At 41.4% G+C, this 27,176-nt stretch overlaps 3 protein-coding genes and 1 long non-coding RNA gene across 4 annotated transcripts; 2 read left to right on the forward strand and 2 right to left on the reverse strand.

The window, feature by feature from the left end:
- Nucleotide 1: 1 nt before the first annotated feature.
- Nucleotides 2-7,762, forward strand: LOC133016637 (ethanolamine-phosphate cytidylyltransferase-like). The gene is made up of 11 exons (XM_061083522.1): nucleotides 2-1,357; nucleotides 2,084-2,172; nucleotides 3,218-3,379; nucleotides 3,523-3,674; nucleotides 3,767-3,808; nucleotides 3,926-4,064; nucleotides 4,344-4,426; nucleotides 5,020-5,097; nucleotides 5,374-5,439; nucleotides 6,212-6,277; nucleotides 7,183-7,762. The coding sequence occupies exons 1-11, from the start codon at nucleotides 1,221-1,223 to the stop codon at nucleotides 7,291-7,293; spliced, it is 1,125 nt and encodes a 374-aa protein (XP_060939505.1). The 5' UTR covers nucleotides 2-1,220; the 3' UTR covers nucleotides 7,294-7,762.
- A 2,848-nt stretch (nucleotides 7,763-10,610) lies between these two features.
- On the reverse strand, nucleotides 10,611-15,963 carry sirt7 (sirtuin 7). Its single transcript, XM_061083524.1, has 10 exons — nucleotides 15,814-15,963; nucleotides 15,579-15,716; nucleotides 14,251-14,355; nucleotides 14,106-14,176; nucleotides 13,928-14,000; nucleotides 13,739-13,837; nucleotides 12,803-13,039; nucleotides 12,075-12,155; nucleotides 11,892-11,998; nucleotides 10,611-11,776 (listed from the first exon to the last, which is right to left on the reverse strand). The coding sequence occupies exons 1-10, from the start codon at nucleotides 15,949-15,951 to the stop codon at nucleotides 11,572-11,574; spliced, it is 1,254 nt and encodes a 417-aa protein (XP_060939507.1). The 5' UTR covers nucleotides 15,952-15,963; the 3' UTR covers nucleotides 10,611-11,571.
- On the forward strand, nucleotides 11,616-16,151 carry LOC133016685 (uncharacterized). The gene is made up of 2 exons (XR_009682050.1): nucleotides 11,616-11,799; nucleotides 15,492-16,151. It is a non-coding gene; the product is annotated as an uncharacterized LOC133016685 (long non-coding RNA).
- Nucleotides 16,091-27,176, reverse strand: si:ch73-100l22.3 (uncharacterized). Its single transcript, XM_061083523.1, has 10 exons — nucleotides 26,785-27,176; nucleotides 25,806-25,931; nucleotides 23,075-25,652; nucleotides 22,446-22,570; nucleotides 20,181-20,282; nucleotides 19,569-19,685; nucleotides 19,367-19,468; nucleotides 18,745-18,861; nucleotides 18,031-18,113; nucleotides 16,091-17,270 (listed from the first exon to the last, which is right to left on the reverse strand). Exons 1-10 carry the CDS (start codon nucleotides 26,926-26,928, stop codon nucleotides 17,111-17,113), a joined length of 3,654 nt encoding a protein of 1,217 aa, XP_060939506.1. The 5' UTR covers nucleotides 26,929-27,176; the 3' UTR covers nucleotides 16,091-17,110.

Consider the following 27,176-nt stretch of genomic DNA (forward strand, 5'->3'; position numbering starts at 1 on the left):
TACACACATGGGTCAAAAATGACCCATGTATGCAAGTGTGAATTTGATAGGAACCTTTGATTTGTAAATGTTTGTAGTTAGGAACATGTTTACTTTGGACAACTTTTCACATGCCACACTTGTCAGAACTACTTGTCAGAACTAAACGGGCTGCTTTTGCACATCTGATTCATGTAAGTCTTATTTTACAATTGTTTTACCTAAGAAAATATTTGATATCTTGTGAAAAGATAACTGCACATAACATTTGAACATTACTTCCCTCTACTGGTGGGAAAGAGAAATATGTCCAATATTATTAGCTTAACATATTCTCTTTTTGCTAGCTAATGTTAGCTTATGTAAGCTTGGGTCAATTCTAGCTAACGATAGCTAGGTCAACATGACATTCTATTCTAGCTAGCTAATGTTAGCTAATGTCAGCTAGGTCAATTCTAGCTAGCGATAGTGTCACAGCCCGGCTCGCGACTGTGACAAGGAGGAGACGACACTGGTGAGCTGTTACGTTTTACAGAATATTTATTAACCAAAAAACCAATAACCAAGTCTCCACAAGACAAACAGAAAATGATAGAAGCGTCTGGGAGAGACCACCTCGTCCCAGAGGCAGTGTGAGAGACCCCGGGAGACGGATCCGCCAGGCCAATTAAGGGCAGAGCACACCTGGCCGCGGTGTGCTCTGATTCCCCCTGACGCCCACTCCACCTGTAGCTCTGGAAGACCAGGGGTCGTCACAATAGCTAGGTCAACATGACATTCTATTCTAGCTAGCTAATGTTAGCTAATGTCAGCTAGGTCAACAAAATACAACTTGAAATAGAACAGTTTACAGTATATACTGTAGTCACTAGGGGATACCAGAAATACTGAATGATGAAATTCATTCACTGCAAAGATCTAGAAAATAAAAGCTTCACTTTTGACCCATGTTGTGTTAAATTGAAAGAATAACACTTGTTTGTGACGTACTATTTAACTCAACCAAGGCTTTATAGAAAAGAACAAGGATTCATTAAGCAAATAATTCCTTGTTGTCAGTTTGCTTTAATGTCACAGTGTCATTGATCATAGATTACTTTGATGCCTGTGAAGACTTGCAAAGTTGAAAGATTTATAGGATCTGAAGAGAAACAACAGCCTCACGGACACACCTGCAGACTTTCAAACTCACTCCACCTCTGGTTCTTTTCATCCACACTCTTTGTCCGAACCCCGTCGAAATGATCCAGAACGGCAGCCACCACCACCAAGCTGCAGCCAACGAGCGGCGGGACAGAGCCGGGTGCGGTGAGCCCGCTGGCCCGGTGTGCATCCCGGAGAAGAGGAAGCGGGTCGTCCGTCTGTGGAGTGACGGCTGGTGAGTGTCCGTAACAGATGCTGGATGTAAATGTGCGTGCAGCAGCCATGACCCAAAGGAAATGACAAAACAGCTTATAGAGCACATTTTGATCAAATGAGAAACATCCCTGCAGTTTCAAGTCAAACCAAGTGTTACAAAATATCAATGGAAAACACAGCTTATTTTTTTCTTTTGGTAAAAATCTGACAAGAGTTTAAATGTGTTGCAGTGAGATCAGATAACAACATGTATTTATTTGAAAAGAAAATGCCAACACAAGATACTGATTGTAGAAGTTACTGAATGATAGAAAGCAAATAAACATTGGCACATTGTGTGCATAGTGCCTTTGAGCATTACCGTTCTCTCACTTACCATAATCATTTCCTCTCATCCCATTAAGTTTATTTAGATCCCCACAAGTTACTGTATTCCCACAGTGGCTACTCTTTCTGTGTGGATATCAGACTGTTTTGGGATTCAGATAAAAGATGCTTAATGTCAGACAGGAAAATCGTGTGGAAAAAACCCTTAGTTAAACAGTAAAGTTATCATGCAATGGTGTCTGAAAGACATTTAAAATACAATGATGCTGTGAGTGTGGGCTTCAGCTGAATAACGTTCTAATTGTGAAGGCCACACACCTTATAGTTATGTGTGTTTACTTCTGTACTGACTGAGTGTTTGCAGTATCTATTGTTTTCTAGGCTAATGATGTTGACGTCTCTTTTTCTGTCTCCACAGTTATGACATGGTTCACTATGGTCACTCCAACCAGCTACGCCAGGCCAAAGCCATGGGAGACTACCTCATAGCTGGAGTACATACAGATGGTAAAATATTTTTTAAGTTATTGCACAGATGGAATATTCATTACTGATTGGTTTGGAACTCCACAATCACGTGCTCTTATTATACATTTTATAATGAAAGGCAATGCAACTTTTAGATAAATGCCACAGATTCTAGTACAATTTAGTTTTAAAAATTATAACATTGTCCTTCAACACGAGCAGTTTTGCTCCACATCTGTAATAATCCCTGTCTGTACCAACTCTCCCGAAAATTCACTGTGGAACAGATCATTTCAGGATACTTCAAAGTACTGTAAAAACACTTTGCTCAATAAGTTCAGAGAGATACTGATAAGCCTGTGTTCAGGACCTCTCTGACTACCTACACACTTAATAGCAAACATTTACTGAATGGATTTGGAGATTTTTCAAAGTAAAGTCCAACATTTTCACTGTGGAATAGATGATTTCAGGATTGTCACTGTAGAAAATAGATATATATCATCTTCATCTGACCATTCACATACACTGGGTATGTGCACGTCTGGGTAAACAGGAAGGGGATTGTCTACTCTGCAGTTTGTTGTTTGGTTAAAGAAAATACTACGTTCTAAATAGAGCAATGGTGGAAAATAAGATGAGGGATTTCTTTTCTTTGACCAATGATAACGAGAAACAGTACCTTTCTGTTCACCATATTTTGCTTTCCCTGCTGCTAGTGGGGTCATGACTGATAATTTGCGTCTCCAAACTTCTCAGCTTTAGGTGCTTGCTGAGTCGTGTGGACTTCAGGTATAATGTAGCAATAGTGATGCATTTTAAAGCTAAAACATAGTAGTGTGGATGTAGTTTTTGGTTAGTGCATTCAAAAACTGGGCTAATGTGCATTGGATTCATGAAGTACTTTACTCACTATTATATGCAAGATGGTCTTATTTATAGGATAAGTGTAACAAAAATTTTGTGAAGGAAAGATAGACCTGTTGAAAGTTAGGACTACCACCTTCATGATTCATTACTGACCATACATGTGTTTGTGATGCACCAGTAATAAACAATTATTTTCCTGTGCCCCTTCTCAAAGCGGAGATCTCCAAGCACAAGGGTCCTCCGGTCTTCACTCAGGAAGAGCGCTACAAGATGGTGCGAGCCATCAAGTGGGTGGATGAGATCGTGGAAGGAGCACCTTACGTCACCACCCTGGAGACTCTGGACAAGTACAACTGTGACTTCTGCGTGTACGGAGGTGAATCACCTGAAGTCTGCTATTTAAATCCTGTTTTATGTTTTTAATACAATGAGTCTCATCCTTTATAGAGATGTGATCAAAGTCCAGATGTGATGAAATGATGTTGTTGTTGATGATGAATCAATGTCATTGTTTCCCAGATGACATCACGCTGACGGTAGACGGCAAGGACACATATGATGAGGTGAAGCGTGAAGGCCGTTACCGGGAGTGTAAACGCACACAGGGTGTCTCCACCACTGACCTGGTGGGAAGAATGCTCCTCATGACCAAAGCCCATCACAGCAACATGGTGAGTTTGTGCGTCTGTATTCAGTGTATGGACAATGGTTGCTTGTTTTTCATTTGCTGTTGACCTTATATATTCTTCTATAACTTCTGCAGGATAACCCATATTACCAGCAGCAAACAGACAACTTTGGAAAGGTAGGTCTATTTATAACCCTATCATATAAATAAATCCTAGTATTTATCGCACCTTGCCATTGCCACGTTGGCCATATGATCACTATGACTCAGTACTGTATGTGTGTTGTGTTCAAGGGTCCAAAAGGCCACAGTCCATGGACTGGAGTGTCCCAGTTCCTCCAGACGTCCCAGAAGATCATCCAGTTTGCCTCAGGAAAAGAGCCGCAGCCAGATGACACCATCATCTATTTGGCTGGAGCATTTGACCTCTTCCGTATCTTTATAAATCCAGATATTTATTAGGATCTGCACCAAATTGCACACACACATAATTATCATTCCCCCAAACAGGCCAGATTTAATTTGTTCAAGGTCACCCCCCCCCCCCCCTTAACTGGATCCACACCAATATTGAGCCATGCTCCACCCTCCACAAAATGTCATAGAAATCATTTGAGGGTTTCTTTTGTGTAATCCTGCTAATAACCTCAGTATTAACAGTATTTCTTCTGTGTATGTTATAGTTGTTTCCTTGACCACAACCTCCTCACAGACATTGGCCATGTTGACTTCCTAGAGATGGTGTATAAGCAGGCAGAGAGGCCATATGTCATCGTAGGTCTGCACTTTGACCAGGTACGTCTAACTACGCACATGCACTCACACACATCTCAACAAACACACAAACGGGTGAGAAATTCACCACTCCATTCTGTGCCAGTTGGTTCCAAGAGAAACATTTGGAACAAGTTAACAAGAGCAGCCAAGAAGGCTAGACAGTGAAAAAGACCATCTTAACCCTAAAGCTCCTTTTTCGCTGGTCAAAAATAAATCCCACTAACATCGGGCTTTTGTCTGCAATGGGAATTTGGCGTAACTAGTATTAACTTCCATGGTAAATTACCCTAAAGTAGACACAGGGTTTTATCAGCTCTGGCTCAGTAAACAAGGTGAAAGAGCACCTCAGTTGTAAGTGTGTAACATTGAACATGACACACCGTGGGGGAAAAACAGTGATGCAATCTCCTCTACTGGCAACGGGAAATGAGTCAATAGCCTTCTTACAGCAGGTTTAAAAACCCATGTAGACTTGCTAATGTTGGTGTAAAAGAGGTATTGGAAAGTTTGGATGTGTAGGAATGTCCATAGCACTATTCGACCTACTGTGTTAGCAGCTTATCAAAAGGATACAAATGTAAAAGTAGTCATGAGCTCTTCTCTCTCTTCAGGAAGTGAATCGGTACAAGGGGAAGAACTATCCAATCATGAACATCCACGAGAGAACACTGAGTGTCTTGGCCTGTCGGGTGAGTTCAAACTCAAGGTGTCTCTGTGGCCCCATCTGGACCCAGTGTGAGTTTGTGTTGAAGTTCAAAATACTTATAAGAATGTTACACAAAAACCAAACATGTTACACAATCCTAAAACCGCTAAATTTACTCTGCACTTCATGACGAGGTACAGAATTTGGCTGAACTGGACAAGTGAGCAGTTTTGTCAAATATTGACATTTAAACAGGAGTGTTTAAAAATCAACTAAATGAATCTGTTTTTCCTCTCGCTGTCCTCCTGTTTGTCCGTAGTATGTGTCAGAGGTTGTGATTGGTGCACCCTACGCAGTGGGCAAAGACCTTCTGGATCACTTTAAGGTGAGTTGACTTTGTGTGGTTTTAAGTCTGATCATATTATTTTTAGTATTTCTAGCTTAATTTAATTAAGATAGTTTGAAGAGATCAACAACAGTTTAGCAATAGCTTTGGCTACAGTGGCAGCATAATAATGTTACACACATTAAAGCATTTCTCGACACAGAACTTTATACAAGTTATCAAAAGTGTCTTTAACAGTGTCGAGCAGAACTTCAGATCACTCTTCGAGAGCTGCATTTGAAAGAGCTAACCCAAGACTGAAAGGCATCCAATACTAACGCAGCCCCTTATGGAAGTGTTGAAATATAAGCTCAAGATCATGAATTTAAAGGTGATGATGAATTTATGTCCTAAAAAAGCAATATCCACATTTTTACATCAAATTCCCTGTCTTTACTGTTTCAGTAAAGTATATATGATTAAAACTGTTTGTTTTAATCATATACAAATTGTTTACAAATTATGATAAATCTTTGTCAAGTTTTTTAATTTCCTCCCCCTGTCTTATATTTGGGCCTGTAAATTACTAACGCAGAGGGGCTTACACTGTCAAAGTCATCGGTTGAAACCTCAGGCAGAGGGGAAGGTCTTGGCGAAGAGCGAGCATTGCTGTTGTAGTTTTTTTTATATTTAGTAATTAATGAGGATCTGTGTGTACATCTGCTAGCACAGGGCCCCTCAGTTACTCCTCAGTGAACACACTTGTAGATATACAGATATGTAGATTGCTTTTGTGTGATGGTTGGGTTTACCAGGTGTGTCTGTTTAACAGGTGGATCTGGTGTGTCATGGCAAGACAGAGGTGTTTCCTGACAAGGATGGTTCAGACCCGTACGCTGTGAGTACAGGTTCCTACTGTCTGTGAGCAACACCTACGACTGTATGACGGCATTTATATGTTTATATGTATTCAAGTATGAGATTATTTCAAGGTCAAAATATGGAAACAGAGTCATGGAGTGAGCATTTAAAAATCCCAATATGTGAATCCTAATGTTCCTTTTCAAGAATGCTCTGAGCAATGCAATTTACACAAATATGTTAAAAATGTGATAAGTGATTCATAACAAATAAAAAAAATGCAATGATTTTTGTACATCAATACTTAAGCTGCATTATTAATGCAGCTTTCACTGTTACAACTTCTAAACTCGGGTCACTCTGTGGTGCATCCATCTGGTCCGTTATCATCATTCACCGGATACAGTCCCAGGTGCTTTGAGTTGTATTTCTGTTGCCTACGCAAACATAAATTATAAAGCAGAAGAGAACCAATAACTTTATTATTGAAAGTTCAATTATTTTCAAACTGCTTTCGTTTGGAAGATACACTTGTACAAAATGACGTAAAGAAAACTCGTAGATTCAAACTTGAGAAAACCATTTGTATTCTATAGTTGTGCTTCATAGCTAGAGTAGATGTATTGTTTCATTTTGTTTGTCTTATTAGGAAATCAGATATAACTTTTAGCATAGGTGATGAGGAGTAGTTTTGGTGTTTTCACTCAGTGTTTTCACTCAGTATCAGTGACCACTCCCTGATTGGTCACTGATAATAACTATAACTATAATAAACTTCACAGGAGCTCTACAGTGTTAAATTGTAACAGGTGTTATCTCACTGTTATTTTTCAGTGTTGTGTATTATTTCTTTTTTTTTTGGTTTTTAAACATCATACAGGTTGGACGGGAAATATGGAATTGTTTTTTTTAAATAACCAGTGGTGTGTGTTGTGTTTTCAGGAGCCCAGGAAGAGGGGGGTATTCAGGACCATCGATAGTGGCAATAATCTCTCCACTGATGACATTGTCGTCAGAATCATTGAAAACAGGTGCAACATGCTGCAGGACTGAGCATTAGCTAGAGGCAAATTGCCAGAAAATGCAGCGGTCTTAAGTGAAAGTTACTGTTTGTAAACCTTCACTCTGCTTTCACTCATCCTCAGGTTTACAGGTGACATAACACATCTGTACCATGGTTTAAGGAGGTTGTAGAATTTTAACTTATTTGTGTACAGCTCTGTAGGCAGAGATGCTAAGTTTAAAGGGGTTACATTTTGACTTAAAATTGTTTATGTTGGTTTGTTTGAGGATAAGTTCTTGTTTACCACCAAATAATCTCTATACATTTGTCTCAGAAAGATGCAGTAGTATTAATCCTCTCAGCCTGTTCCACAGAGTGTCAGGTTAGCCATGATAAGCTTATGTTCATCATTCCTAAAACTATGATCAGTGCTACAAGTGGATGTGAAGACTCATCATTTGTCTCCTTTGCAAAACAAGTTGTAATATTTTTGAGACAATAAAGTGTTCCTCATTTTAACTTGTCTGTTTATCACATTCTGCATTTTCATTTAACCGTTGCTCGCCTGCTGGTTGATTCAGGTTAGTAATACTGTTTTAGACTCCAGTATTGTTACTTTGTTTGGTAAATCATAATAATACAATTTGAAATATGGCTTGATCACATCTTAACATTTACAATCGACAAGACACCATAATAACTCAAAGGACACAAATTAAAGAAGAAAGAGAAATGAGGGTCAGAGAATGAGATCATACAGTACCGTACCAAATATTGCTGTTATGGTGTGGGGTACTATGGATATTTCTAGAACGTAAGAGAAGAATATGAAATGTAGTCTTTTGTGTGGAGTCAAAACACATGACAAAGTGGTTGATGTTCAACAGTGGTGATAATAATGATGTATAGTGAAGATTTCGCCAATCTTGCTCGGACCAATGTAACCTATTCTAAATTGGATCATGTATGTTGTTGGGCCCGAGCACCGTCAGTGCGAAGGCCCTTTTGCTATGTGTTTGATTCTTCAGGAAAATTAATTGCATTTTTGACGTCTTAAGCATACTCAAAAACATGTATCTATAGGATCTGACAATAAACAAGAGAGTGTTTTTGACCTGAACAGATCTATTAGTCTGTACACTACTAAAGGGATAGCAACACAACACAGAGCTATTTCGCTCGGCCCCGCACCCCCCCCCCCCCCCCCGCGCAGCCTCACAGTGCCCCAGTGAGATTAGTTTGAACTTTTGACCAGTCGTATATTCTTTGTAAAATCTTTATCCTTGACCACAGATTCAATGTGGGCGGACATTTGCCTCGACTGCTGTGGCTGAGGACTGGAAAATGGGAGAGAGATGGGAGATAACATATATACACAGATGACTATCACATGTTTGTGCTTCTTGCACACAGGGCTGGTGCACTTGGATCCCAAGCTAAAAAGCGGCATGAAAACGGACAACTTTTCTGCCGTTAAAAAGCGGCATGAAAACGGACAACTTTTCGGCCGTTGAAAAGCGGCATGAAAACGGTCAACTTTTCGGCCGTTAAAAAGCGGCATGAAATTATTATTATTATTAATAATATAATAATATATAATTATAATTAATATTATCATATTAATATTATTTATAATAATAATAATAATAATATAATTATTATTGTGAAATTATTGACTAGGCACTAGTCAAGGGGTGGGCAAACATTTTGACTCGCGGGCCACAATGGGTTCTAAAATTTGACAGGGGGGCTGGGCCAGGAACAGATGGATGGAGTGTTTTTGTGAACTAATATAAATGACATGAAAAATCATTACATGAAAGGATTTGGCCTTTACCAAGTAGCAAAGCACTTATTTGCAAGGCCATTTAACAAAAACTCGTCTTCAGAGAAAGGCTTGCTAGCCTTCGCAATTTCGAATGCCACCAAAAAAACATGCCTTGGTAGTTGACTCTTTAATCGCAGTTTGTCTGTGAAAAAAAATGTTGCTGAGTCTGTAAATTAGTCGCCAAGCTCTGAGTTGAAGCCACCCATTCTTGCGTTGACTGCTTGCTAGCGTAGGTAGCATGCTTCTTAGCAAAGTGACAGCTGATGTTGTACTCCATGACAGTTTCTCGGCATTTCAGGCATACAGCCTTTGATTGGACTACAGTGAAAAATTATTTTGTTGTCGACTCCGTGTTAAACACTCGGCACTCATTGTCCACTTTTCGTTTCAAGAAATCAAGAAAGTACGATTCTATAAGTTCTATAAGTACGTGCCATTTTGTTTTTGTTTTTTATTTAATTTTTTTTTTTTTTTTAATTATTTGGAAAAGTTCGGCGGGCCGGATTAAAAAGCCCAACGGGACGTACTTTGCCCATGTCTGCACTAGTCAATAAGTGACTCTGCTCCTCTGATGTTTTCTAATGACTCACTTTACGAAAACCTGCTGAATTCATATATATGTTTGCTAAGTTGTTGAGTATGTTTAAGTCGTCAGAAGTGCGATTCATTTCCTGACAAATCAAACACAAAGCAAGTTTGGCCAAATCGTCACTATCATTATCACCACTGTGGAAGATCAGCCACTTTGTCATGTGTTTTGACTCCACACAAAAGACTACATTTCATATTCTTCTTAAGTTCTAGAAATATCCATAGTACCCCATACCATAACAGTAATATTTGGTACGGTACTGTATGATCTCAATCTCTGACCCTCTTTTCTCTTTCTTCTTTCATTTGTGTTCTTTGAGTTATTATGGTGTCTTTTGTTCATTGTATTTTGTTAAAATGTGATCAAGCCATATTTCATTGTATTATTATGATCTACCAAACAAAGTCACAATACTGGAGTCTAAAACAGTATTACTAACCTGAATCAACCAGCAGGCGAGTAACGGTAAAATGAAAATGCAGATTGTGATAAACAGACAAGTTAAAATGAGGAACACTTTATTGTCTCAATAATATTACAACTTGTTTTGCAAAGAAGACAAATGATGAGTCTTCACATCCACTTGTAGCACTGATCGGAGTTTTAGGCATGATTAACATTAGCTTATCATGGCTAACCTGACACTCTGTGGTACAGGCTAGACCTTATCCTCACACAAACAAACATAAAAAGATGTAAGTAAAAATGTAACCCCTTTAACCAAGCATTTCTGCCTACAGAGCTGTAAACAAATAAGTTAAAAATGTAAACTTAAGCAAATTCTACAACCTCCTTAAACCATGGTACAGATGTGTTATGTCACCTGTAAACCTGAGGATGAGTGAAAGCAGAGTGAAGGTTGAGTGTGGGTTCAGAAAATTAACTAAAAATACCTTGAGCCCCCCCCCCCCCCACACACACACACACAAAATATGCAAATAAGCTCGTTCATCAATGCCTGTTTAGATGTCTGCAAAAATACAAAAAATATTTGTTTTGACCAATTCAAGAAACATAGTAAATGATTGACCACCCTTTTTGTTAATCTCTTCTCAGTTAAAGTGGTGTCATCACAGAATCCAGAAATTGGCCTTTGGTATATTGCTGTTGTTCCACTGATGGAACGCTCAATTCAGTAACTTTCACTTAAGACCCCTGCATTTTCTGGCTAATTGCCTCTAGCTAATGCTCAGTCCAGCAGCATGTTGCACATACAATTTGTTGCTTTGATGTATGCTCTACTAACTCTGTAAAAATACACATTAAATAGGATTTAAATTGATATTCTACCAAAAATCATTCAGCACAGGCAGGCGTCAAACGTGACTATGACGATGTGCTGTATTTGTGATATACTGAGTACACAGAATGCTGCAGGAGTGATTAAAGAACTCCACACTACTGCGACTATCTGAAGAAAAGCTGCCACTTCTTAAGCCAAAAGGTTGTGAGACACTTAAAAAGGTCCTCATTAGTTTTTGGAAAAACTAAGAGTAACATGGTTTTGCTGTTCAAACGTACTTTAAGTCTTTACAGGCTGTGCTAACCGTGCTGGGCTAAAGGTTAGCTCTGGCTTAACCTTCCCGTCGAGATAGCATCAGGACAGTAGCATAAGAAACAGAAGTAGCACTGTTTGTAACACATTTAAATCCTGCTGAAAATGTAAGTTGTGCAAGTTCAGGGTGCAAAGTGCGATTTTCAAATAGGAAATTTCAAATCTTATTTTTACCTTCACACACACACTGAGTGCACGTGGTTAAATGACAGAGGCAGCCAAGAACATTACAGCACCTTATAAATTCAAGTCAGAGTAGAAGGGACAGAAATCTGAACTCCTCATTTGGATCAATCTCAGGAAGCTACAATATACGTAGCCACAATGTATTCCAATCTGTAGAGTTCACTCGGTTATGTAGCCTTTTTCTTCTTCTTCCTTCCTTTATTGTAGCCTCGGCCAAACCAGCCGCCCTGCACAGCTGTGCCTTCTTCTTGTCCTCCAGGGTCGGCTGAAATCTCCTGCTCACCATCAGGGGGAGCTATGACCTCACGGGTATGGCTGTCCACTTCCTCTGGCCCCAGAGGAGTTGCTAGAGTGAAGATGGGGTCGTCTGCCCTGATGAGACAGAATGAGGGAGAGTGAGTACCTAAGAGGTTTAGGAGCTTTTGCAAATGTTTTACCAGTGTCTGTGGAAGTTATTTTTGGTATAATTACTCCACATGGTCTTTACCTGTCATACACAGGCGTCTGAAAGTCCAGCTCTTCCATGAGGAGGCTCATCACGTCATCACACTTGCCATTAATTTTCAGCGTAGCCAGATCATCTTTCGGTGTCCACTAGAACAAACAAACTCATTATCAGCCTTGGCTTTATCTGTAACTTATTTCACCCAAAACATCAAACAAAACATACCTGGAGGTTGACAATGTAAAGTTTGGGCCTTTTGCTGGCTGGTCTGTTCATGCACCAGAGACAAGCGTATTTCTTCAGCACCTAGATGAGCAACAGAAAGAGCACACAACATTGACGAGGATGCTACAAGAAAAGAAGCTCTCGACTAAACATCAGAGAATAAAATGCATTAGTCTGCATATCAGTGACTGTGTTGATATGATATTTATCAACTTGACACATTTTCAGATTTCTCTCTGAGGTCATTCTAGAGGAGAACAGATTGAAATACAAGCTATGAATTGTCGTATAGTTGGTTATGTAACATTTTTAACACTGGTGTTAAATTTAGATGACAAGTTTTCTTAGCATAGGCTGAAACAGAGTCTCTACTGCCTGATCAAAATAAAGCCCGGAGCTTTCCCCCCCAGAAATTAGCATGAATGCAGCCAAAAAGGATTTACAGTGTCAGCAGGACAGAAAGGTGAGGTTGAGTATTGGAGAGGTAAGTGTTAAATTAGGTTATGGAATATGAGTGAATCTGTTCTGTCAGTGCTTCATGTAACTGACTAAATGAAAAGTAGTATTTAGTATCTGCCATTATTGGGAATGTTACAGTCGGCAAACATAGCAATAAACATCAGGACTGTCCGTCCAGACCAAACCTGTTTAGTCTTCAACCAATTTGACTGGGATTCATTCATTTCACAGACTCACTGTGGTTAATAAAAAAAAAAAAAAAAAACTACCTTCAGACTGGAGCCTAAGCAGAGAATAACATCCGCCCTCGTGGCAGCCTCTGCAGCTCCCCTCCAGTTAAGCGGTTGCTCCAGGGTCCCGCGTTCCCCGAAGTGCACTATGGTGTCCCTCAGTTCACCGGAGCACTGGCTGCACCGGCGGCCTGTCCCGTGCCGGTGCAGCGATGTCCGCTCCGTCACGTCAAATACGCGAACACACTCTCTAACGGGGGAACAGCCTGTGCAGACCTGAGGAGGGGATGCGAAAAACCAGCATGTCAGGAGGAGTTACAGACTACAGTCTATTGAAAAACGCTTGAAAAACCCAAACAAAATGTTTCAGTAACTCCCTGTAGAAGTGCTCCCTCACTTGTTCTGTCTATGGAAGCACTGATTCAAAAGAGGCTTGAAGTTTGCTTCATCCTTCATTCTAGACTTTTCTCAAACCCTACTTGTTACATTTTACATTTTTCATTTAGCTGACGATTTTATGCAAAGCGACTTACAATAAGTGCATTCAGCCCCGAAGGTACAAACCCAGAACAACAAGAATTAAGAAAGTACAATTTGTTCAAGAATAAAGCAAAACTACAAAGTGCTCTAAGTAAGTGCCATTTAAGTGCTACTAAATTGTTAGTTTTAAAATTGTATTAAAAGGTATAGTCGGAAGGGGTGTGTTTTTTGTTTGCACACTTTGAGCCATTTATGAAAATAACGCAAACTACAAACTACATGGAAATCATATAAAAGCATTCAGGCTGTGCTCTGCAGTTCTTACCTGGCATGATGGGATACTAAGCATTAAAAATGGATCAAATGAAATCTAGGCTTTATCTGTAAGATATTTTCCAGTTGCCCGTAACTGTTGTCACGAGTAGGAGGAGGAAGCTGACAACAACAGTGTCTAAAAGATAAATATATTAAAACACTGAGGATGTGTGTTTTTACCTCAATAAACATGTTTCCATGGAGCTCAGACAGAGCGTTCCTGGGTAGGCCGCTTCGCATGTGAAGTCCATCACAGTTTTGAGACACAACATGATTTACCTTCAGAGACACACAAGAATATCTACTGTAAATACCATTTTTGTTTTTACACAGCACCAGTATTATATGTCCTCATTCTATCTCACATACCATCTTCTCCTTATGAAGCATCCTAATGCACATGTGTGTGAGGGTCGGCTCTGCTTTACTGAGGTCCGAGGAACTGTTGGTAAGGAGAGACAAGAAAAGAAGACAGAACCAGAAATGTGACACTTTTAAATAAATTACGCAGCCACTATCCCGTCATGGAAATTACTGCGTATCTCACTTGACTGTCCGTCCCTTCTGTAGCTGTGTCCACACCCCATTAGGACCCCTGTAGTCTGGGATAGAAGCTGCCTGAAAGGAAATAAGTCATCAGTCCTGTGAGCCGTTTACATAGAAGGAATCTGACAATGCAGAGTTTGTCGTACCGTACTGATCCCGGCTCCAGTGTAAACCACCAGGTGATGTGCTTGTTTGATTGCCACAGCCAGCTGTCTGACTTTACTTTGCAGCCCCTCGGCGTCATCATACACCTGGAGAAATGACAGGAAATTAACACGTTTTAGGTTTGTTGTCTGAAATAGCAACGCCAGCAGGTTTGTATTATCCTGGTAACCTTTTCCAGCAAACACAAACACATGATTATAGAATCATGGCATGACTTAATCACTGTTTGATTCCAGCTAAGCCTCTTGACATCGTGTTTCAAAGCAATCTATGTTTTATGTTTTGATATTTCCTGTGGATCATTGGTGAGGAAAGATCAGTCCACAACAGAGTTCCTTTTCAGGGAACCATGAATAGGTCTTTAGTTTTTTGAAGATTTCAAATGTAGTGAAATAAAGAACACATTTTTGTGAGTGAATATAACTTGCTATGACTTCAGAAATGTCTTTAGTCAAGCTATCAGCTTCTGTTTTTGATGTCAAGAGGAAGCACAGTTCCCAATGAGTGTGACAGATGTTTTTGTTCATAGTAAATATTATCTGTGAGTGTTTGAGGCCGCACACTGGCCAGGTTGGTCTTTTTAATGTGTCCACACAATAAAAACACATTTTTCACTCACAATGCAGCATTACGCTAAAGGAAGAGTTCACCCAGACTTATCTTCTCATCACTACGGACACTTGCATTACACCAAAGGAGTGGTCGCCCAGTTATTTCAATTGCATGGGATTTGGTTGCAACAATGTTAACCCCGGAAACTCCCAGAGTGTTTTTGTTTTCACCCACCCCTCCATCAGCAAAGTGGTGAATAGATAGAGGGAACTATCCTTTGAGACTAACTCATTTGTGAATATAGCCTATGCAAAATAAATGTTATAGATGATGATAGATGGATACTTTATTAATCCCGTGGGAAATTTAAAACATTTATTTATTGTTTAATAGAAAATTACCTCCATTTGAAGGATATTTTCAAGTTATGACACGAGTCGTACTGTTAAACTAATTTAGAAATCACAATATACCACATTAAAAAGGCCAGCCCTGCACAAAGAGTACTTTTATACAGAGCTTATTCTTCTGTATTTACACAATAATATAATATTCACAGACTTGCTTATTAATTTGGAGACAAACTCTTAATGAATATTTCTCAGGTGTTTCACGTTTTCTACTCGTGGAGAAATCACTGAAAGAACTTGGAGTTGCTTTTGTCCTTCAGACTAAACCACACTCGGTCCTGTCACTGAAGCCCCCCACCCTGTGCAGATCCGAGTCCAGCTCCATGGAGTCGGTCCCTGGGCCTCACCTCCTCCTGCTTCCTCTTCAGGACCCTGCTGCGGACGTGTCTCCTGCTCAGCTCCTCCGCGGTGTCTGTGTGCAGCAGCAACACGGCGGCCTCCTCCTCTGAGCGCTCGGCCTCGGGTTTCTTCAGGACTCGACCCACCTGAGGTGAACAGATCAAACCTGCTCAGGCTGCTACACACAGTGATGGGCTGCAGTTGTCAGCCGACCAGCACAAGCCTGCTGGTTCCTCGTCTTACCAGTCGGAAGATCTTCCTCTCGCTCTCCCGCTCCAGTATTCGGGCCTTTTCCAAAGCTTTTCTCTCAGCCCGCGAGGAGACACCGGTGGTCGCCACCTCTGCCATCACGTCGCACCTCAGCTGGGGGGAAGAATCCATCTATTCAAAACAAAGCTGATGGCACCAGCGACAGACGGATGTCAGCTCTGAGCAGATGAGACGAGCTGCAGCGCCCTCTGCTGCAGGGAGTCCGCACGGGATTTTTCTCAAATTTCACAAACTTCACAGCAACATTAAAAAAGTTATGAAATATTTATTGTCAACTGCACAAAAATAAATATAAAGTAGCATATAAAACAGTTCCAAGAACAATAAGGTGTTTCTTTTGGCTGATGTGTGATGCCTAGGACAAATATTTAAGGCAACACTTGTAACACACTATTAAAGTTCTAGCATCAATCTTCACTAACATCTGGAGCTAGGTAGTAACAACTGGATGATGTGTGAGGATAAAAATATTGTAAACATCGCACTATGCATGTGCTAATACACCTGGAGACAGTCTCTTCTATGTGGTTATTAACAAGGCACATACACACACACTGGGTAATAAAATGTTCCTGGGCACGGCCACACATACTCAAATGCAAAGTGAATATTGCAGCTCAAAGTTCACTGGAGTTGAACTCTGAGATTTTCCTCACCCCAGAGAGCGAGTGTTTTATTCGCTTGCACTGATTGGCAAAATAAATAAAAAACATCCTGTGGTGGATAATTACATTTTTCCTGCTTCCCAACCACCCAAAATCTACCTTATAACTCTGAGCCTCTGTCTTTCTAGAATGAAGCCATCATGAACTTTGTTCATTAAACCTGTGCATTTCCTTTGTGCATCATCTTTCAGGTGCAGTGCTTTAAAAGGTGTTTAAGTCTTTTTGCTAATGAAACATTTCCCCCGGTAGCATCTTCAACGTGCGCACACTGAAGCTGCTAAAAGGACTGGTTAAGAGTTTCTGCTGCAGACGGAGCAGCAGCAGTGATATTTTATCCCCATCTCAGAACACCCAATCGATGCGAAATTACTCTGAGTGCAACTCTAGTAAGTATAATATCAAACACGCTGGTGGAGAAGGGTAAAAAACACATTCTCTGGCACTTTAGATATGAAATACAAAAATACATTGGTCAGCAACAGGCATCGCTTTGTGTTAAATTTGGGATTTGGGGTTTGGAAACTCTCAGAAGATTCGTTCTACAATATTCATGTGTTCGCTAGAGGCCCTATTAGGAGTCCTCACTGGGGCCAATTAGGACAGTGTCATCGGGGTCTAGCGGAGAGAGCGCTCTTGGGGACCCTCAGAGGATTTGCTCTGAACTGTCCTCGCTTGGCTTTCTGCGGCTGCTCGGCACAGATTCCAGTCTTGTGTCCAGGCTTCTTCACAACGTTCCTGTGCCTCTCCACTCCCTTCTTCTGGAACCTGGAGGGAAGAGAAAGCAGGTTTGAACCACTGGCAAAGGCTCTGTTCACGGAAAAAAAAACCTTATGGTTCAAGATTTTCAGTTAATTAACAATTTAAGAAGATTGCTACTATTTTAGCTCGCTGAGACATTATAGTATGTAAAAATGTGTTTCGCACTCAAAAATATATGTGAAAGGTCCACGAAATCATATGCAAATGTTAGCTTTTTTACTTGTGACTTCCCAGTGTGAAAGATTGCCAAACTATTGACATTTTAGCTAGCTACAGTTGACGCTACACTATCGGAAATCACTTCTTCACCTCTCTAAAAACAGAACTTGCCGGTGGCAGTACAGCGCACCTGCTGGTTTGGAGTAGCACCGAAGGGATTTCAGGGAGAAGCATACAGCAGTTTTGTCTGGGTAAAACTAATATACTTCAGAGACTTGGTGTCGGATCAGTAAATAGATGAGCATGCTAAACGATGCCTGACCCAGCGTTTTCAGCAGTGTCGGCAGCATTTCTGATGATGGTCTCGGAACATCTTTATTTGTAATGAAGATATCTGAGCACATGTTTACACTAAGAGCTTTTACTAAAGTGCAGCAACCCACATTGTGACTTTGGAGTTGAGCTTCGAGTTATCTGATGAGCTGAGATTCCTTCATCTTACAATGTGACTGTACTGGTAATAACTGTGTCTATATGTGTCCTTTTAAAAAGGTATGCAGGACAAGAGAAACACGGAAGCAACCTGAAACAGAACAGGAAGACTCACATCACTCCTCTCTTCCTCTCCAGTGCTTTTTGTGTAGCAGCTGACAGAAAACTCAGCTGTTTGGGTTGGATCGTGTCTTCACTCTAAACAAGCACATAAACACAATCATACACAAGATTAGTCTTTGCACTCCCACAAGGTATAATATCATAACACTCACAACATTTGTGATTTGTATTAATAGGCAGGAAACAGCACACAATCGATAACTGAGTCCTCTCTTACTACTTTAAGAAATTAGATTATCAACATAAGCACTACGCTAGGAAAAATAAAACAATGTTCTCGTTATCCACCTGAATAATCATGAAGCAGCGATAATGCTGGAGCCCCAAAGGTCTGGACAGTACTAAAAACATAATGGTATTATGAACAGCTGTAATTAAATACTGACATATCTGTGTAGTGTTTAGTTTTAGCTCAGTGGTGCATAATCACCATAACCTTTCCACTGCAACCACTTTCTAAGTTATAATTTATGAGGGTATTTTTTGTCATTATTTGTAATTGTTCACTGTCAACCAGACCTCCAATGTGTATAAAGTTTTTCAGCCAGTCCACCCGTCATCTACACCACATATCCTATGAGGATCGTGGGTGTCAATCCCAGCTGACATTGGGCCAGAGGCCGGGTTCACCCTGGACAGGTCACCAACAAACAACCGTTCACTCTCACACCAACGGACTCTTGTCCAGTTGTTCTGAGGAGTTTACCTGTCGTCTAAGCTCCCTCTCTCGGGTCAGGTCTCTGTCCAAGCTGATGTACTGCATCCTCTCTCCGGCTGACAGGACGAAGAATATGTCGTGGACCCCATAAAGTGCAGCGCGCAGCTGAAGAAGCAAATAATAACAGACTCAGTCAGCATAATCACACACCTGAATTTGATACCTGGACATAACGTGCGTTTTGTGTGTTGGTCAATTCACGCTTAACATTATCATGCACCTCTGCATTTGTTTTGAGTGGCCACTTGTGATCAGATCTCACTCCCCTGCTCTCAGAAAAGAAAAGTGTAAAATAGGTTTTGGTTCATTATAAAAGCTGAGTAGATGATCCTTCACATTGGCCCAGGATGCTTCTCCATTTAGTCTGCTTAAAGAATGTGGACACAAGCGTCACAGACCAGCTCCGAATGTGTCTGAGTGATCAGATCCTACTGCATCGTCAGTGTGGCTTGTGTGTGTTCACTAGAGCTCCGGTGGATGATAATGCCAGGAATGAACAGGGTCACAGTTGTGATGACTCTGAATGAAGGGAGTAATTGCCCTGTTGTCACTGTAGAAGATAATTTAAGTGAGGTTAACAGATTTTGTAAAACCCTGTTTGACTTCATACCTGCAGAGTAACTCTCTCCTGCAGTAAAAGGTCCTGTCTGCTAGACAATTCTCCTCTGTTGGGGTTCTGCAGCTGGAAGGCAAGCAGGAACTGCCGCGTGTCCTGGACACACACACACAAACCACAGTATTTGTTTATTTTACGATAGTAACACAATAACAGTGTTGCTGGTGACAGACATGACACTGCCCCCCCCACTTACCCTGATGGTGCGCACCAGCTGTGCCACTCTCTCCGTCCTCAGCAGCCTGCGCGTCAGATAACCTTTCACAGCCGCTGACAGCAGATGGCGGTAGTGCTCTGACTGTGAGCTGGAAGGCTGAGGAAGAGGACGAGCGGGTGATGAGTGGGGTGAAATAATGAGGACCAGTGGGGAAGACAGAGGAGAATGCTAATTCCACCAATGACAACCAATTAATTTCCCATGAAGATTCTCAAGGTCCTTTGGTTGGCATCTGTTTAGTGCATCAATTTGAGTGGACTCACATCTCATCATTATAATAGGGAATAATAAGAGGAATAATAAGCAGCCGATGTGCTGTCACTCACTTGTTGACTCTTGAGCTGTTGCATTAAAGCAACATGTTTGTTGAACAAATGTCGTCTAACGACTGTACTGAGGTAGATATCAGAGTGATAACAAATGACAGAGGTTACTGATGAGGAATAAGACATCGGGTGGGGGGGGGGGGGGTATCTGTCTCACCTGAGTGTGACGGCTAACTGGGGATGAATCAAAATCATGTGGTTACAGGGATAAGCAGGACAAGCATTTCACATCACTGATACTCTTGAACAAATGTGATAGTAATACCTGAGAGAGAGTTGTATAGGTCAGCCTGTCCCCGGGACGTGAGGCTGACACGGAGCAGGGTAAGGACACGCTCTGGAGGAGATGGTAACGCGCAGCTAATGCCTGAAAGAGAGACAGACAGACAAGGAGAGAGAGACAGGGATGGAAGGATGGAGGGGGGGGGAATAAGAGGTGAAATGCATTAGTGCGCGCAGGCATGCATGTGTGCATTTGGGAGCCGACAAGGTTGGAAAATATTGAATTGGAAAGACAGCAAATGAAGCAGGAGGAAGAAATTAATTGAGGGTGGAGAGAGAGAGAGACAGAGGGGGAGAGATGGGGCACAGAGGCAGGAGGGATGAAATGAGAGAGGGAGCAGAGGAGGAGGAGGAGAGGGATGTTGGGGATGATGAGACGGGAGAGATGGAGGAAAATTAATACAGCCAGAGAGTAAAATGATGTTGGAGGAGGTATGAGACAAAACAAAAAGAGGGATGAGAGGGGAGAGAAAAAAGAGAAGGATAAGGGACCATTAGTGGTGGCACTCGGCGGGACGATCTGGCACTTAACCACAGACGCTCATGAATTAAACAAATTATCCGTTCCTTTCTGTGTCAACTCCCTCGCTCCCCTCCTCCCTCTATCAGAGTCCAGCCAGCTTGCACTCTCATCACATCAAGTGATGGAAGGATAGGGGGGAGTCAAATAGAGCCTCTTTATTAAACAGCTTATGTTAATTATATTGTTGTTAAGGATACATAAATTAAACAGAGACTGTGATTAATAGGGCAAGGACACCGGCCAAGAACAAATACATACACAAGCGGAAGAAACAGGAACTGGTTGCCAGAGAACAGCAGGCGTCCTTGAAGTGCGCACACGCACGCACGCAAGCACGCACGCACACACACACACACACACACACACACACACACACACAGACAGAGAGAGAAACAGACGACCACGCCAGCTCGCCTCTTAAGGGATGTAATGAAACATTTATAGTAGAAATCCTGTGTGTTTTTCTGGGGAGAGTCTGAGGGTCTCTAGTAATGAGGAGATGTCTGTAGTCTGCCCACGGCCCAGCTTTCCAAAAGCACTCTAACAGGTAGAACAACAACGTGTGTGTGTGTGTGTGTATATATATATATATATATATATATGTTTGTGTGTGTGTGTGTGTTCACATGTGGAACAGTGCCAGAGCCTTTCAAATGTCTGCCTCTAGTTTCTAAAGAACGGGTCAATGTTGCATCACAGCTGAGTGACTTGGTCAGAAGCTCTCAGTCTATTCTCCTTTTAAAAAACGATGGACACACTGGGCCGGACATTAATTCATAATTTCTCTGAGGTGACTTTGTAGGGAGTCAAAATCTCCGCTAGAGTGATTTATGGCAGCTGTACAGGAACTACATAGTGCATCACGTACAGCAGCAATATGTGATGCAATCAAATGCAAGAGGCAGACCAATGGGACGTAGGAAATATCAATGGTTTTGAACCATATTTAGAGTCTAAAGCTTTTTAGAAATTCTTTGTAGTTTAGGTGTTTCAGAAACTCCTAATTGAAATGTATCCATATTATTTTGAACTCAAAGCAAAATAACAACAAAACTTTTCATTTGCACTTATATGTTGAAGTTCACCTGTAATAACAGTTCATAAATTCATACTTTCAATTTAAAAAAGGATCAATTAATTCCTAATACTGATGAAAATTGTAGTTTTTAGCAAATGGTATTCGGGAGGAAACTGTATTGGTGACTCATTTGAGCTTTATGGCAGCAGGACAACTTTTTTTTAAATGAACTACAATGCCCATGTTCACCATGAAAGTTTATGTCATAGTATGGCTCACTAATGTGCTTTTAATCGTTCTTAGAAAAAATTGAAGCCTTGAGTATAGGCTTCAGTAAATAATCCAAAATTGTTTTATATTTTATATGAAATGGTTAAAATGGCCATTTCTGCTAAATAACCCATAATGAAAAAGTAAAACTACATTTGCAGAATTTTCTGTATGTTAAATTTTACAAATAAACTTAAAATAAATTAATTTTAATCTCTCTAAAAATACCCCTTGTCTTTTTGCAATAATCCTTGTAACAAAAGGTGTTGGTCATATTCCAATGATCTTGTGCAAGACATCTATTCTAGCAATTAGCTACAGCACATAACTAAAATGTACAGGATTTGTTTGCACAAAGCCTTCACACATTACGATCTCAGCCCTCGTTTCCTATCCGTCATCTCAATAACCTCAATGTCTCCCTTTTGCTGCCCCACCTGTAGTAGTTCTTGCTGTTGTCTCCGGTGTTCATATTGCAGGGCTCGGATCTGAGCAGCATGGACCTGTTTCAGCTGCTCTTGCTTCTTTTGACTTCCATGGCCATTGCACTCCCGCACGGCAGCTAAAATCAGGAAGTACACAAATATATGGTCAGATTCCAAAACAAGAAAAACCAAAATCCAGACAAATACTGCTGGGTGTAGCCAGGTGTTGCAGTCCTGAATATGTGGTTAAAAAATGTCTGATCTGGTATCTTTCCTATATTTGGGAATGTTTTCCTGTATGATATAAATCAAAAGCATACACTCTACAATATACTAACTAAACAAGAATTGGAAACTAATCAGGCTTTGCACAGTTATCCTGACCCATCAAAAAGGGTTGTGCTTGGTCTTTATGCAGATTGGATTCAATTCAATTTTAGAGTAAAATCACAACATGCATTATCTCCAAAAAATCTTTCACAGGATAAAAACTTCTGAAGACTGAACCAGAGCCGGGGTGGACAGCCATAATGAGTTGAAGACGTCCCCTCAATTATTTTTTTTAAGGTCTGGTTTTTGTGTCATGTTTGTTCCACTTATTCAATATTACACTGCTGATACTACACAATATTGAAACTCACATTGTGACACTCCACTCCTTCTGGGAGTACTGGACCTGGGTCTGACCACACGGTCTTCTCCTCCTGCGTTGGCATCTGGACTCCTTTCCTGGGTCTCCTCTGCTGATTGCATGAGCAGTTTGCGTTTGACCTTGGCCAACCTTCCCTGACCTTCATCCCAGCACTCTGGGGTCATGTGTTTTCCTTCAACAAGACCACTTTTTGAGCTCGAGTTGGATCCTGACCCGTCGAGGAGCCACAGGTCAGATGGCGTGTCCACATCATATGACTCGTTGAGGGACGGCGACTGAGAAGAGTTTAGCCCTTCCACCGCCATTTCATTCCTCCTCTCCACTGGTTGGTTACTGGTATCCGAAAGCACTGACACGTTACATGGAACCATGATTTCTGATGGAATGTTACTGAAGACATCAGGAAGACGCATCCGCTGTGCAGCAGTCAGGACAGACTGCTGCATTCTACTGCTGCCATGAAATCCATAAGTCACTGTGAGTTTTTCTCTACCCGTTCCTTTTTCCTTTACTCTCTCTGTAACTAAGGTTTTAACGAGCCGGATCTCTCCTGAATTAACTGATTCATCTCCTTCTCCGAGCACGGTGACAGAGGAATCATCTGCGTCACTGAAGATTGGTTCAGGTCCTGTATCTTCCTTTCTGTTCTTGTTATTATCTATTGATTGTCTTCTTGGTAGATCTCTGTATTCTGAATCGCTGCTATCAAAATCAGCACCCCCCAGATTGTCCTCAAAAGCGTCCCAATCATTTTGACACAGCTGGGCGGGTTGGTCATTTCTACTTTGCTCAGATTGCTCGACACCTTTAAAGCTGAACTCACTTTCCGTGGCGCTCTCAGTCTGGCTGTGATTCTCCAGGTTTTCTTTCACTGTGGACTCCAGATCCGAGATCCGTACTTTCAGACTGGACAGGTCGGACTCAAGCTGGTCTATGCCCTCTGAGCTGTTGACGTAAGCCCCTGGAACCATCAGATTCACGGTGGTAGGAACTGCTGTGTGTATGTTTTGATGTCCCAGGTTTCTCTCAAGCTCCTCACATTGGTCTTCATGCAAGAAAGTATTGCCCACAACTTTCCCCTCTGCCCCTTCAACAGGTTCTCCATTTTTGATTGTTACTCGGTATTTGGAAGGTACTGGACTTGTACAGAAATGAGGGGCTGGGATTGTGTACCTTTTCCTTTCTCTTTGAAAAATATATCCGGGACAGAGGTTACTCTGCTCAGTGGCCAAGTAAGCTTGTGTCTGGGCTTCCTGGACTGGGGAGACTTTTGTCGCCACAGGTTGTTGCTGGAAGATGGCCCTGATTTGCTTCGGCTCTTTTAAGACCTCTTGTGTATTGTTTAGCTTATTATTTTTGAAAGTTATTTCTTCCTCCTCAGCTTTAGTAATTTCCTTAGTATTACTATCTCGTGTTAAATGTTTGCTTTCAGATTTGACATCAGTTATTTTTCCAGTGAAGTCACTCTCAATTATTCTTGTCCTCTTCTCCTCTGGAGTCACAGTCACCTTACAGGTGGACTCCTCATTCTCCTTATCGGAGAGGCTCTGCTCCTCTGGATTTGTTTTTGGCTCTTGATTCCTCTTCTGAACTTTAGTGTTTTTGGCTTGGTTCCTACGCATCCGCTGGTTCTGACGATACTCCTGAGATTTCTTCAGCAAGGCCTGGAGGCTCGAATGATATGGCTTTTCAGATGGTTTTGCTTCATCTACACTACTGTCTGCTGATTCATGCTTGCTATGAAGTTGTGCTACTGGATTGCAATGAGTGCTCAATGTGTCAGATAATTCTGGATTATGTTCTAATAAAGAAACTGGGTCCTCGGTTCTGTCCAAAATGTGATCTCTGTCAAGGTCATGTTTTCCAGTCGACTGAACGTCATCTCCGCTCACTGTGCTCTCCAGAAGACTGCTTTCAGATGTGTCTGCTGTTAAACTGTCACATGTGACTGAATCATCCTGGAATGAGGTGCAACAGATGTCTTGTTCTGCAATGAACTTGTTACAAAGGGATAACTCCAGTCCACTCCTCTCTAGTTCTTCTCCCTCTACGGGAGGGTGGCTAATAATTTCTGGCATCTTGGGGATTGTGTTTGAGGTGCTTTGAAGGAAAAAGCCATCCATATTATAGGCTCCCTCTGAGGATCTAAAGACATAGATCCCGCTCCCTGCATCAGTCATTCCAGGCACAAAGGGAGTTTTTTCGAAATTTTCGTGGGTCACGTAACCTGAAGATACTGACTCGTGAATCGCACCATTAGGAGAACTTTGCTGTGGTCCCTGTAGGCTGTCATGTTGGTCAGCAAGGCAACTTTCATTATCACTTCCCTGAGGTGTCGCGTTGGAAATGAGAAAGGCACTAGACACTGTTGATGCCAACTGAGGAGGAGAAAGCGGATCCTGTCTTTTCTTTACAGCGGGTGGCGAGAGCGACCGACTATCCGTTGTTGTTTCATTGAAAAAATGAATCTGTGACGCTGATCCACCACTGGTGTTCTGGGAATACGAGGATTTGATGTTAATCTCCGACTCCTGAAGCAACTCCTCCATTGTTGGTGTTGTCCTCAGCTGCAATTAATGAGAGAAATAAAAGAAAATAACGAAAAGGTGATTATTCTACTCATTCAAACTAACTGCAGATATGTGACAACACAACATAAAGAATATAAGCACATGTCAGGATTGCAAAGGAGACAGCTGAAAAGCCATGACAGCAGTTACCTGAACACTGTGTAGAATCGATTGCACGTAGGCCATTCTTGGATCAGCCATCAACTTCCTGTGGGCAGCAGCTTTCTGTGCTGCCTCTCTGTGTCTCTGCATCTCCGCTCTCCGCTCTCCTGAGAGCTGTAATCATCAGGAAGAAGACATGGGAAGTTGTGAATATTACAGACACAAGCTGCAACTGAGGATTACTTTCAGGATCAGAGTTATTGTTTTGTCTATAAAACTATCAGTGAAACCGTGTGCATCTCTGCGCATTACGTTTTATCACACATGACTGATGTCGTACTTGTATTGGTTCTCTAGATCACTCGGCTTAATGGACATCCTTACAGTCAAGAAGTCATCACATGTAATACATTTACAGAGCTCTACTGTTGAAACTTACTAGCCTCACTTCTTACGCACACAATCCAGTACCTAGATCACCTTATATATCCCCTCAATCACATTCATGTTGCCAGAACTTGTGTCAGGTTAGTATGGACCGTTCAAATGTAATGAGCTGTAATCTGACTTATAACTGCAATCTTACTGGGTTTTAAATCTTAGTTATGTCTTTTCACGAATCTGGAAATGGATTTATGTAAATCCTGGTTGTGTTGACTGTAGTTGCTGATTGTGAATGTCTCCTGTTCTCGAGTATCTCTTATAACAGAGATTAAATGAGACTGCCTGATCAACTGAAAAATAAATGTCCAGAAATTGTGATACTTGCACATGGCAATTCCCAAGAGACCTGGATGTTTTAATCAAATGGATTATTTAGTCCAACCAATCCAAACATGTTCAATTTACAATTCATGAACACTGCTGACCTGACATCAGACGAGCCACAGTGACGTGGGACACATCAACCTAACACACTGGCAGGGCATGATCAGTGATGGCACACAGCTACAGTTTGACTTCGTCTTGATATTTAAGTATTAAACCCTCAGTCGTGATGTTTATATTCCAGGATCAGAGCTCATACCCGAGGAGGAAGGATGGGTCTTCCATGGACACGGATGAGAGATGAAGGTCTGCGGTGTTCCTCCTCCTCCTCCTCCTCCTCACTTCTCCTCAGAAGGGAGAAACGACGCTGCACGAACCTGTCGTAGTCCTCCATGAGGTTCATCGGGATACAGCGGCAGTCACGTCAGGTTCACGTTATTGTGTTGTCTCCGCTAACGTTAGCTGCCGAGATGAAACAACAGCTAGCTAACCCCACATAACTAAAGCTGAGCTGGTGAGCGTTTAATCCCGAAACAGGTCAGGTCAAAACATGCTAAAGGCGTAAGAGAACAAAAGGAAACATACGTTCAGCAGCCCGAGCGTAATGTTCTAGTTGTAAAAGCAGCAGGAGACAGACTAGCATGCTAACAA

This window comes from Limanda limanda, chromosome 2, assembly GCF_963576545.1.
Source record: "Limanda limanda chromosome 2, fLimLim1.1, whole genome shotgun sequence".
Taxonomy (NCBI): domain Eukaryota; kingdom Metazoa; phylum Chordata; class Actinopteri; order Pleuronectiformes; family Pleuronectidae; genus Limanda; species Limanda limanda.